At 41.6% G+C, this 13,973-nt stretch overlaps 1 protein-coding gene across 8 annotated transcripts in view; it reads right to left on the bottom strand.

The window, feature by feature from the left end:
• Nucleotides 1–3,141: 3,141 nt before the first annotated feature.
• Nucleotides 3,142–13,973, bottom strand: part of LOC107088804 (zinc finger protein 865-like) — a 13,035-nt gene continuing 2,203 nt past the window's right edge. For 6 of the 8 annotated variants that reach the window (XM_015381197.1, XM_015381196.1, XM_015381201.1 and 3 more), the window contains exons 3-4: nt 9,115–9,754; nt 3,159–7,014 (exon numbers count right to left, since the gene is read on the bottom strand). In XM_015381197.1, the coding sequence (XP_015236683.1) occupies nt 4,646–7,014; nt 9,115–9,328 (2,583 nt within the window). In that variant the 5' untranslated portion in view covers nt 9,329–9,754 and the 3' untranslated portion in view covers nt 3,159–4,645. The other 2 variants (XM_015381202.1, XM_015381195.1) reach the window with 2 other exon arrangements.

Here is a 13,973-nt window from a genome sequence, read left to right as displayed (position 1 = left end):
GCTAAAAACAAGTCACAGACAGGAGTTCCTGTCTTTACCATTTCTTACCTGCTTCTTGTTCCATCTCTGTCTCCTCATTCTGGTAGTTCTTCTTTCTCTGCTGTCTTTCTCTTTGTGCTGCATTCATACATTCATACTATTATTTGGTATTTTATGACATATGACACATAAAACCATCTCTATTGGTTTTCTAAACTGAATCATTCTACTACCTTTTAATAAAGGAACTGATTTGTATGGTCAGTCAATCTAAAAAAAAAAAAGTATATTTATATATATCTGAATTAAGCAAGACTGGAATAAATTATTATAGGTTTACCTAATATAGAAAACAATACATACCCCTTAAAACGCCAAAGGGGATCATTTCTACTCATCTTACTGCAACAGTGTCAGTGATACAGTATATTTGTTATAACATTTTTTTTAATTATATGCCAAAATTAAGAAAATAAATAAATAACAGTAAGGATCCATTTTAGGAAACGTTGTTAAATGAGAGAAGCAGAAAAAACAGCGTTTAATGGTGAGAGATACACACATTTAAAAACCAAAAGGATCAAATGTCCCCCTTTGGTTTAGAATTATGACAGATATTTGTCAGGCTTAGCAGATCACTGCACTCTTTTCATTAACCAATGCTAATCTAGTCAAGTGCAGAATAAAACTTGCCATGTTATCATATTCCATCACTAAATACCTTCATTCGTGTTGAATGTGAGCAGGGACAAGAGTTAAATATGGGAGATTGTAACTAGTTATCTGATAGAAATGCTGAGGGACCTGAGGCTTGTAGACTGAATTTAACTTAATGAATATATATACAATCTAATTTCCACACTACAAAGTGAACTAACTAAAATAAAATAGAAAATTATTAAAAAGGATTAAATTAAAAAATATTTTATGTTTATAGGGCAAACTAAAACTACAATAAACATCCAAATGTTCTAGGTTGAGCAGCTTCAGACAGCTTGTTGATTTATTTATCATATGATAAATGGGCTTGCCATACTTTGTTTTTCTGACAGGTACAGTGTGACTTATTTATGTTTTTTTATTCTCATTACCAAAGTGCCTGATTTGCAATCAGTTTTATGTGGAATTATTATTTTTCATTTATTTATTTTTTTGTGTGTTGTGTCTAAGAGGGAACTATATTTTTTCTATTGCAAAGCCTTCCAATTTTAACCTTTGATAGTCTAGTCTATGTTTTCCTTCTTAGTAATGGCCGGTCACAGCTGCACGAGTTTTCCAGTTTCCCTTGTAATCCACTGAAAACGTGAGTGTGCTGTTTTTTTCAGGAGAGGGGAGCGCTTCCGCACGTTGCCTGTCGGCGTACAATAGCTGTCCCAGCTCACGTGGGTGAGACACGCGGAAAGTGAGCCTTGTCCGTTCGCGTTCCCGGTTTTGATTGGCCAAATCGAGCGGTTGCCCCGCCCTCAGAGACTGAGCCATTGGCCAGAAATAGGTCAAACCAACCCGCCTGCTTGGATTCCCCACCGCGTGCATGCCACTGCCGCGTGAGACCAGCAAGGAGGAGGGAAGAAGGCGCGAGGGTTTGTCTTGTCTACTGTACACAGTAAAAGCGCAAGCGAAAACAAAGCGCGCCACAGGAATTCACCTGTCCTCCCCTGACTCATACAGAGGTCCACGTAGATAAGAGACTAGTAAACAAAATCAACATTTCATGACTTATATACGGTCACTTAATAAATACCTAAAACTTCAGTAATTATTTCCCTGTATATTTTAAGGATTACAGCCAGGATAAGCTTTAAAATATTTTAATCAGAGATCTAAAACCCAACTTTATTTCTTCATACATCAATTTGATTATTTAAATATTTAAATGCATACACCAGAAGACCTACACCCCCCCTTAATTTCTTATAACTTTGACGTGGCTCCTAGATTAGTTTACTTGGCGGTATTAATCTTCCAGTAAACGAAAACCGCCACATTATTTGCATACATGATAGAACGCCCAGCCTTACAAGTCCTTTTCCTATCACAGTTGCATCCATGTGACTGCCCCACTCATCCCTACCAGGCAAGGATCACTATGAGAAGCTTACTGCCATCTTGTGGTGCCACAAGTGAGATCCAATTATTCTTTGAATAGAGAGAAAGCTGCATCTCAAAAATAATATTAACGTTTTATTTCAAACTAATTATGTTTTGCTATAACCTTACACAATCCTGGCAGGGGCCAACTTGATATTGAACTAAAATAAAATCAATGAAATATTTCACAAGTAAAAGAAACATGTTATTGCTAAAGAAGCTGGCTCTTCACGGAGGGAGTTAGCCAAGCGTTATAATGGAAAGATAAGTGGAAGAAAAAAATGTGGCACACTAAAAAAACAAGTGGTACTTTAAGCACCTGCATAGCCGAATCTAAATGTTATACACTCATCTGGTCCCCTTCCAAATGAATGTAAAACCTACTAGCCAGTGTAAATTTTAATCATTTTAGTGTCAAAATCCAGATCTCTCAGAGACTGGTGGGTAATCGACACCATACAGAGTAAAAGTTACACTGCATGGCTGTCACTTTTTCACTATTAACTGAAACACTTGAGCAGATATATACTCAGTATAGCGGTATTTTTTCTATTAAGCATAAAACAAGTTGACTCTGAATTTTTTATAATCCAATTTTTACAGTATGGTCTGAACTTCCCCCAGTGAGTGTGGTCAAGATCGGAATTCCAAGCTGGCAATGTAGACAAGCTAAAGTCCCCCATTAAATCCTGGGTTTCCTTAACATCTCATCACAGCCTGATCATTTCTTCACCTTCTTGCATTGCTACACAGCGACAACTTAAAAACATGAAGATTCTCTTCAATCAGATATTTGAGCATTAAAAGTACTTAGTTGTTGAATCGTGTAATATTAAAATTTAAAGAAAAACATCTAGTGGTTTTTCATTAGCTGTAAAGCTGAATTTGAAAAAGTGAAAACACACTTGAAATATGTCACTTTAATAAATCTATATAAATGTTTTACGTAGTGAAACCTGCATTGAGGTGTTAAGGAATGGTGACCTGGCTAGGATGTACTCCAAATGTTGCCTGCTGAAAGCCAACAGAGCCCCTGCAATGATTAAGCTGATACACAAAATGCATGACTACATGGAGATAATACTATTGTTTAATTTGAGTACTGAAAATCATTAATTATCCTCAAACAATAAACACTTTAATGAAATTTATTGTTATAGAAACTACATCCTGACGTTTACTAAATCAATCCAAGGCTTAAAAAATAAACATTTTACATATATCTAAATAAAAATGCAACTTTTGTTAAGTTAAACCCTTTATCTTGTACTATGCTCTAGATATTGCTTGCAGGTTTCTGATGATGAGAAAAGAAAGAAAACAAATTATTACACTTAAGGTTTATTCATTGCTGAAATATAATCAACTACTGACTTCTCAGTAAATAATGTGATAGAAATATACTAAAACTAGATTTTTTTTTTTCCTTTGGAAGAAAACAAAAAACTTGACAGGGGTATGAACATTTCATGTGTGAATAAAGTGACACGATGTACTTAAAAACTTATTTCATCAGACTCAGTTGAAGAAAGAAAAAACAAGGCTTGACATTAATAACATGATTGCAAATCAGTAAAAACCCAAACCTTGAAGTGGGTAAGTAGAGTACTGGCATGAAGACTCATTGGGTTACACACAAATACATGGAATATTACATTTGTTTATCATGATAGGTCCTTGTCTTTTGAAGAAGTATTGTAGAAATAATCAGTGCTAAAAAATAGCGTAGAAATAACATGAGTATAACATGTTTATTTTAACCTGTTTTAATCCTGCAGTATAAAAGCTAGGGATATCCTCAAAGTAAAGTAAACACTGTAAGCAAGGCTTCTTCATTTTGGCAGGAGTGGGATCACTGTACTGCTAATTACCAGGAACTTACATTTCACTTATGTGTGATTAGGTTACTAAGGAATATAGGGGCAACTCTCAAATCAAGTTTACACTACAAAGTTTTGGAGATATACTGAATAAACCATCACATACTGCAGGAGTGATTTCACAACCTCAGCAAAAAACTTGACCAGAGAACAAACATGCACTGACATACTATTAACAAAAAAGATATTTGTCCCCATTTCCCTACTCCTAATAAATGCACTTTACATTAAAAAAAACTCCTCGGAGCCTCTAAGTGAACAACAACAAGACAAAATACACAGCAGAGACGTTATCATACAGCAAGAGTTGTAGCAGGGAACTTAAGTTGTGTAAGGGGAAATACATTAGCAGGTCATTTTACCTAACTTGTCTAGATAACTGCACAGTGTCAGCCAAGCATAGTGTCAATGCACTTAAGGGGTTTTAATTCATGATCCTATGGAAACAGTCACGTCTTTGAAAACACCTTTGAATACCTTCCAATATAATCTGGAAGAATCTCTGGTGATATTTAATATAATTTTCTACAGTAGTTGTTAACACACTCAGTCTAATAGGAGAGTAGATGCAACAGAAAAAGAGAGGAAAATTATCCTTAGGGCAGTAGATGCCTTTGCCAGTCCCTGTTTTATCTCTGTTTCCTCTTTTATAACTGAACAAAAATCCCTCTCATATGCCATTCTTTTAGACCCCACGATCAGAATCTGTAAGGTTCCTGCAAAAATGGCATGTCCTGTTGACTGTCGTGATTCTGTCTTTCATCGGGTCTCTTCGAAAGCTTCAGACTCTTCCCATCTCCTTTCTGCAGTCTTTTAGCCCTGCGGCGGCAGGACACTTTGTGCCTGTGAAGAAGTGTAGCGTTCCAGAAGCGTGCGGAGCAGTGACGGCAGGAGAAGGTCCCTCTGGCACGATGGAAGGCTCGATGGATGAAGGCTGTCAAAGGCCTCTGAGACTGCTTCCCACACACTCTGCACCTCAGCCGATCCTGGGCGCTCAAGGCCTTTTGTGGGTGTTTAACTGCCATGTGAATCAGCAGCCCCGCTTTGCGGGAAAACACGGAATTGGGACATATGGGGCATCCGAAACGTTTCACTGGGACTTGGAGAGATGACAGGATCTGTACCTTCATTCCTGCAGTGTTGATTAGCCTATACCCACCACCACCAGATCCTTCCCCTCGCCTAATCGTCAAACGAAGTGAACCTTGTTTCTTATTATGCTGCCCTCTAATTGTACAGCTCATCTTTTTCTTCCGTTTGACTCCATCATGTCTCACTATATCCTGGGCTCCCCAGTTATTATCCCTCCATTCTCTGCTGTCGGACTTTTTTTTTTTTTTCTTGTGACGTCTCATTTCATCGTGGGGTAGAGGGATGTTGCACTCAAAGTGTTGGTGGGACTGGGTTTCTAACTGATGATGGGGATGATGGTGGGAGAGGTGATGATGGTGATGCAGATGGTGATGTTCGGTGGAGGGCAGCTCTGTGAGGGGCTGGAACGGGGCAGTAGTGTGAAGGGTGCGGCTACGGGACCCAGCCGGATAAATGTGTTCTCCCTTCACCCCAGCAGGGGAATGCGGATGATGTGGGGGCATGATTGTGGAGTTGGGGGGGAGGGGCTGAGAGTAAGATGGAGCACTGGAGGACTGGGCTGCTGCAGCATCATAGAAGAGGGGGGAGTAACCAGCTGGTGGTTGCGGGGGTGGTTGCTGGTGACTATGAGTGACAACGCTAAGACCCTGCCCTCCATGACCGTCAGTGGATGGAGCCATCTGAAGCAGAGCGTTGGTTGCAGCCTCGCTTTCAGAAGCAGACTGATTAACATCACTCCCACTTCTGTTTTCTCCAGATCCACTGCTGCCTTCTTGGGGGTTAGACTGTTCAGCTCGGGTAATCCCATGCTGAGACTGCCTGTGTCGAGTGAGGCTATTAGAGTAGGCAAACTGTTTCCCACATACCTCACAGGAGAAGAACTTGTCCCCCCCGCCTTCATGAACCATCTGGTGATGAGCAGTAAGCTGGAAGTGATGACGGTAGGACTTCCAGCATATAGCACAGGTGTAAAGTCGAGGCTGTGGCGGAGGCTGCGATTGAGGTGGGGGAGGAGGCTGTGGCTGAGGGTTGGAGTCTTGAGGCTTGACGTCTTGAGAGTATGGGTAGTAGGAAGAAGTGGTTGGTGCTGGGTTCTGGCTCCTGTCTTGTGCCACGCTACATTGAGTATTTGGGTTAAAGCTGTTGAGGGTCTCTGGAGCTGGTGTTGTGGGTACCTCTTCCAGCTCTCCTTTCTGGTGGAGTTTGCTGTGCCTCCTAAGGCTCTGGGAGTAACCAAATTCTTTCCCACAGATTGTGCATTTGTAATTCTTTGCACCAGAGTGGACTGTCTGATGCTTGCTGAGATGAAACGCCTCTCTGAAATATTTTCCACATATGGTGCAATGATGCGGCTTTTCACCAGTGTGGATGCGGTCATGTCTGCGTAGAGTCTCACGACGTGCAAACCCCTTACCGCAGACACTGCAAAGGTGAGTGCGTGGGAGCCCACTCTGCCCCATTCTTGGGGTGTACTGCCTACGTTTTGGGGGCTGTCCACCAGTGGCAGGATCTTTTTTAGCTCTTGGTTTGCGAGGACGTTTTGGTTTTGCAGTAGGATTCTGTGGGTTGCTGCTCATAGCCTCTTGGCTCCCACCACTTCGGAAATTCTTATCTATGCCCGATGTAGAGGAAGGTGAGCCTAGAGGTCCTAATCCAAGACCACCAAGCAGACCTCCTATTATGTCTCCCCTATCATCCCCTCTATTTCCACTGTTGCTAGCAGCTGTTATTGCAGAGATTGCATTATTGACAGAGCTAGTGACATCATCCTCTGAGTCATCCAGTAGAGAAGAAAGAGGCAGGTGGGGCTGCTGCTGCGGATGGTGGTGCTGGTTGTGGCTCTGTGAGTGTGGATGCAGAGTTGGGGCCAAGGGAGCCTTTCTCAGAGCTGGGCCGGCCATCCCACTTCCACAGGGGGAGGCACCAGAGTAGCACGGAGATGGATTACCTTGAGAACGGTGGTCATCATGGTAGCCTGTGTAACGATTCCGAGAGTAGTCAGTGGGGTATTTACCATCAGTTCTCTCCCTGTCATTTGAATTCCCTCCCCTTCCAGACTGAAATAGACCATCACATCCTAAACCTGATTTAGGTTCTCCTTCACTCACAATGATTACACCATCCTCTTCCTCAGTTTTCCCATAAATAACCCCTCTATTGCTTTGATAAGTTCCCCCTCCTCCATTACCTCCTCCACCCCCTCCCCCAACTCTGTCCTCACCATCAGTTCCTGTCTTGCTGCCCCGGTGTTTGGGTCCCCTACCTGGCTTGCCGCAGGTGCCTGAGGCAGCATGGTTGAGAAGAGAGGTGCTCTCTCGGAAGGCACGACCACAGGCAGGACATCTGAATGGCTTTTCCTCATGAATCTTCTCATGACGTGTCAGTGACTCTCTACGATTAAAAGCCCGAGAGCAGGTGGAGCAGCCATATGGGCGGGCTGAAGAGTGTATAACTCCATGTTGCAGCAGGTGCCCCTTTTTCTTAAAGCCTTTACCACAGTCAGGGCAGTGAAATATTTTGTCTGGGCTAGGACAAGAATTTGACGAGGGTTCGGGAGTTTCTTGGGTCGAATGGGGAAGGCTTGGGTCAGACTGAGTTTTAATGTAAACAGGGTTTGGGCCTGTAGTGGAAGTATTGCTAGTACCTGCTGCGGTTGGCTCATGCATGCGCATATGCCTGCGAAGGCTTGATAGGTGAGGGAAGCTTTTGCCACAATCTCCGCAGCTATAAATAGGCTCTGTATCAGACTCAGAAGTGTTGGGTTGCATTGAGTTCTGGTTATCAGATTTAGAAAGCTGAGAATCATTAGTAACCAGTACTGAGGCAGCAGTGGAAGAAGGAGCAGAGGAGGAGGAAGAAGAAACTACTGATGAGGATGAAGATGAAGAGACAAGAAGAGATGATGGATCTCCACTCATATTTGTCATACCAACCCCACTGCCAATCAAAGCTGGGGGCTGGCCATGACTTAGCCCTCCATTATTACTAGCAGTACTGGGATTACTGCCATTGACACTGTGAGCATGGCTGCTACTGTTATTACTACCACTATCAGATTTTCTTTGAGGCAAATAGCCAGCCATGGCTTTTTTCCTTCTACTGCTACTACTACCACTACTTCCGCCTCCACTGCTTTCCCCTTTACCGTCTTCCTTTGATAAAGATAAGTGAAGTGGTAAGGGAAGGGGCAAACCTGCTTCCTGCTGCATCAGAGAGGCTATCTGATTAGATGAAAGCACTGGAATGCCCTGGAAGTCAAAGCCACCCAGTGATGAAGCCTGGGAGCCTGGGTGAAGAGGGTGGTGAGGATGAGAATGAGTGTGGGGATGGGAAAGGGAGTGAGGTGGAAGCTGCTGCTGCTGGGTAGGCTGCTGTGTAGGCTGTTGGGGCTGGGGGGTGGAGTGGCCATGTGAGTGTGAGGAGTGCAAAGCAGGAGGAGGAGCAAGGCTAGTGCTAGGCTCCCCACTGGTCTGAGTTAACCCAATCCCTAAGTGGTTATGAGTTCCCTGTTGAACTAAAAACTGTTCTAAACTAGCATTAGCAGGCACACCAGAAAGAAAATATTGATTAGCAGCTAACATGCAACTAAATTGTTGGTGAAGGCTCCGTGCATCAGACTGGGCTCCAACCAACTGGTGTCCCAAAGAGCTGACTGCACTGCTGCTAGAAGGGTTGTTAGAGGTGGCAACAGATGTTGATGGAGAGGGAGAGGAAGAAGAGGGGCCAGGTGATGCCTGGGGGACAGAGAGGCCGGGATGAAGAGGAGGGGGTGGGGGTGCTGATGTTACTAATCCTCCTAATCCCCCAGCACTCCCGCTATTGCTACTTCCCCCGGTAAAGTGCTCAAAGCGGCCTACACTTGGGTGTAACTGCTCCTGTGCTAGTGCTGCCTCAGACGGGTGGAAAGAGCGCAGGAACTGCGGGTAGCCTGAAGAATGACTTGAGCTGCTGCTGCTGCTCATCTTGCTTGACTTTGAACGAGAGGTCTGAGATGAGGAAGGCTGTTGTTGTAAAGGTGGGGGAGGAGGGGCACTCATCTTGGCAAAAATGGAGGCAGAATCAGAAAAGGCGTTACCTCTTGACCCCTGCAGGGGGCCCAGGCCAAGTCCAGACAGAAGAGCTCCAGAAGTCTCAGCCTGCTGCTGCTGCTGCTGGAGTTGATGCTGGTGAAGTTGCACTTGCTGCTGATGCTGTAGCTGTCGATCTAAACCGAGGCCTTTGAACTGGTGGGCCTGGTGCCCACTTAACATCTCTATAATGTCCAGATTGTATTTTCCAAATTGGAACATTTCCCACTCACTGGCACATGGGGGTGCAGATGCCAAACCTCCAGCGCTGGGAGCGGCTACAGTAATCCCTCCACTCAGGGGTGAAAGGCAGACTTCACCCTAAGGGTGGGAAAATGCTACTATGTTCTTACTTTGGAGACAGCTTAAGGTTCATCTCTCCAGACTGTTTACCTCTGGCGCTGCCACTCCCTCTTGATCATCCACTGCCCACACTACACTTCAAAACTCAGTGGGGTAGCTGAGGTGACAAACTGATGATCAAAGATAAACGGTAGACGAGTTCCACCCAACTGCATCAAAAATTTATTCAAGTGTGTTTTTTTTTTGAGGAACCAGTTCAAATGGTGATCTCTTGTCTCCTTTGATAATAACTGTGTTCCTTCACCTAAGATTCCTCATCCTTGTTCAGCCAAGAAGTTCCTATAGCTGAAAACACAGAAGTCAAGAAGGGGTGCAAGTCATAGAAGGGCTTTATATAACTTGGTTTAAAATAACAACCACTCTACACAGAATATCATATTGGCCTTTATATCTATACAAGATGCTACTAAATAAAACAAGTAAAAATTATTTCAATATTTTTTCTACAGGAATCTTGAAAACTTTTACAGTGAGGAAAATAAGTTTTTGAAAAACCTGCTATTATGCAAGTTCTCCCACTTAGAAACTGCGGAGGGGTCTGCAACTGTCATAGGTCCACTGTGAGAGACATAATCTAAAAAATAGAGAAATGACATATGATTTTTTTTACTATTTATTTGTGTGATACAGCTGCAAATAAGTTTTTGAACACTTGTATATCAGCTAGAATTCTGACCCTCAAAGACCAGTCAGGCTGTGCCCGAATGTTCACCCTAATCCCTATATATGGTACTATATAGGTGTTACACCATTTTAAATGAGTGTCTGAACGTCTAGTCGATTAAAAAAATAGTGAGTGGATTAAAAATTTCCCACAATGCACTTTTATAAAGTAGTGATCATCCATTGTCATGAAACGAGCTGATATAACCCAGAATGTGTTGAGTGGAGAGCTCTCCTCGCAAAGCATTATGGGATTTGCTGTCACCTGTGACAGCAGCGACCAAAAACAAAGACAATGCAGGCACTTCGCTATAAAGTCCACTATATAGTCCCTGCTCTATGTAGTGATTAAGGGATCTAAGGGTTAGGGCGGACGTTCGGACACAGCCTTAGTCTGCCTTCAAAATGTTATTTATTATTATTATTTATTATCCTAAATTAAATGCATCTGTTTGAGGTTGTTAACTGCATGAAGACACCTGTGCGCCCCATACAATCAGTAAGAATTCAACTATTTACATAGCCAAGACCAAAGAGCTGTACAAAGACACTAGAGACAAAATTGTCCACCTCGTCAAGGCTGGAAAGGGCTACTGGGAAATTGCCAAACAGGTTGGTGAAAAAAGGTCCACTGTCAGAGCAATCATTATTAGAATCAATCAGAAGCTAAACATGACTGGCAATCTCCCTCGGACTGGGGCTCCATCCAACATCTTCCCTTGTGGGGTCTCAATGGTTCTAAGAAAGGTGAGAAATCATCCCAGAACTACATGAGAAGAGCTGGTCGACGACCTGAAAAGAGCTGGGACCAGCATTTACAAGGTTACTGCTGGTAATACACTAAGACAACATGGTTTGAAATCATGCATGGCATGGAAGGTTCTCCTGCTTAGACCAGCACATGTCAAGACCCATCTTAAACCATTTGGATGATCCAGAGGAGTCATGGGAGAAAGTCATGTGGTCAGATTAGGGCTGAAACGATTACTTGGGTTAATCATGTTTATTTGATTATTGAAATAATTGTCAACTAACTTAGTAATCAAGTAATTGTTAACTGGAGTATAGACTAAAACGTGCCTTTAACTGACAGAACAACCCACTTAGAGCAGTAATTATACCAAGATTGTAAAAAAAAAAAAAATTAACATAATAATTGACAGTTTAATTGATTTGCAAAATAATCGTTAGCTGCATCCCAAGGTCAGATGAGACCAAAAAAAAACTTTTTTGTTATAATTCCACTAACTGTGTTTGGAGAAAGAAGTATGATAAGTAGCATCCTAAGAACACGATTCCTACTGTGAAGCATGGGGGTGTTAGCATCATGCTTTGGGGGTGTTTTTCTGCACATGGGACAGGGCAACTGCCCTGTATTAAGGAGGGGATGACCGGTGCCATGTATTGCGACATTTTGGGGAACAACCTCCTTCCCTCAGTTAGAGCATTGAAGATGGGTCGACATGACAATGACCCAAAGCACACAGCCAGGATAACCACAGAGTGGCTCTGGAAGACGCATATCTAGGTTCTGGCAAGGCCTAGCCAATCTCCAGACCTAAACCCAATAGAGAATCTTTGGAGGCAGCTCAAACTCCGTGTTTCTCAGCGACAGCCCAGAAACCTGATTGATCTAGAGTAGATCTGTGTGGAGGAGTGAGCCAAAATCCCTCTTGCAGAGTGTGTAAACCTGGTGAAAAACATCAGGAAACATTTGACCTACGTAAATTCAGACAAGGCTGCTGTACCAAATATTAATACCATTGGTTTTCTCAGGTGTTCAAAATGTATTTGCAGCTGTATCATACAAAAAAAATTTTTTTTTAAATAATTCATTGTAATTTCTAGATTTTTATTTTTTAGATTATGTCTCTCACAGTGGACATGCACCTACGATGAATATTTCAGACGCCTCCATGATTTCTAATTGGGAGAACTTGCCAAATAGCATTGCGTTCAAATACTTATTTTCCTCACTGTATATTTGACTCGAAAGGCCTGGTTTACTATAATAACCCTAAAAGAAAAATAACTCAGTGGATGTAACTGTATCAAGGGAATAAAAAATAAAAAAGATTAAAATTCAACAAAATGCATGAAACAGTTTTAAACTCACTTCTTATAATAGACAAAAAACAAATGTTCGTCAAACTTATTGGCACTTATTTTAAAGTACTTAAAACAAATATGCCTCTTGCAAATGTAAATGTATGTCAGATGATCTTCAAACCCTTTAGTAGTTCCTTGCATTGAAGAGAATGCAGTAAAGAATTAGTGCCATATCTGAAAGCATATTCCCATATTTTGCAGTAACTGCAATAAAGAATAATATTCAACATTTTTTGTTTCCAATAACTTACCTTAAGAGTGATTTTGCTGGAGTGTTGCACAGAAAAAGTTGCTGTATATATGCCAATTGTTTTCAGAATTAGACTACTGAAAATAAACACCAAAGCATATTTTTTTTCTTTACTGTGAATGAATACTGTGCACCTTGTAGGCATCTGTGTGAAAAGAGGCAGATTTTGCATATTTAACAAAGCGCTGAAGATAGTGACCTGTATTAATTCATAACTATATTATCTGATCTTTATACGCTGAACATTATGTGTTCTGAATTACACGTTATCTTATGCTAAACTTTCCTTTAATAACCAATGCATAACATAGTACAAGGTAAGAAAAATACATTAGAAAACATAGAAAAGAGCCTGAATAGGGATGGGGCAGTGTGTGGCTCCAAGATAAGCTTTACTTACTTTTGGCAGATTCTGTATTTTACATTGTCTTAGAGAACAAATTCTGGTCATGAGTGGAAAAGTTCTCACCAACAATTACTTTTGAGAATTGAGTGAATTATGAACATTGCTCTTAAAGTTTGAAGTTACTGTAAATGTCGGTTAATTTCTGACAAAAGTTTGGATATAATTACAACGACCATAAAAGCTGAATAAAAAAGTGACCTATTCGAGAATTTTAAGTGACAATATTTATTCTAAAGCAAATTTCTTGGTGGATTACCTATTTTGATGAATGATACAGAAAGGTAATCAAAAACACTTAAAACACTTGAAGACAACGTGCACCAGGCTTCACTTAATGAATATGAGAGATTGTAACCCCAATAACAAATAACTGCTAGGGTTGCTAACTCACTGAAAATTAAACTTCTTGTCGTCCACCCTGCCATAATTATGAATAAATTTTTGTCTTTTTCTTATATGTGTGAATTTAGTGAACATTTAAATCAAACCTGAATTCAATTACATTATGATGGCCAGGTTGAGTTAATAAATTTTTTTTTGGTTTTACATTTTGTTTTTGTTCAATATTTTTTTGCAATCACAAGCATTACAAGATCAGGTAACTGGAGATGCGATATCGTGCAGGCAAAAAAAAATAAGAAAAAATTGTTTGCCAAGCAAGATAAGGGACGACTAGCATTCGGAATAAAATATAAATGCTGACGTTCACTGAAGCAACTAAAGGGCGGATTATACTTCTGCAACCGCACGCATCAAATGTTGCTTGCGTCTGGTTGCGAACCAGTTTTGCTGGTATGCTTCTGCAACTTCGGTCTGGAATTTCTAGGGACGCACAGCAGTTTCCCACCAAAGCGCTAGGGGGAGTCTATTCGAGAACTCTTCAGCGGCACCTGCAGGAGTGTTTATTTTCCAAAACAACATGTCTGACATCAACCTTTCATCGTGGGTATCCATTGTTATTACTCCTCGGTTTATAAAAATGGCGCGCCCCGGCACCGAATCGAGAAAGACAACCACACAGACCGCCGGAAAGGCATACCAAGGACCAATCACAGCTGCTTTTCATCTGCACACTT

Source organism: Cyprinodon variegatus, unplaced genomic scaffold (genome assembly GCF_000732505.1).
Source record: "Cyprinodon variegatus isolate N-32 unplaced genomic scaffold, C_variegatus-1.0 Scaffold229, whole genome shotgun sequence".
NCBI classification, from domain to species: domain Eukaryota; kingdom Metazoa; phylum Chordata; class Actinopteri; order Cyprinodontiformes; family Cyprinodontidae; genus Cyprinodon; species Cyprinodon variegatus.
Note: the sequence above shows the minus strand (reverse complement) of the source record. Positions and strands in the feature narration are given on the sequence as shown.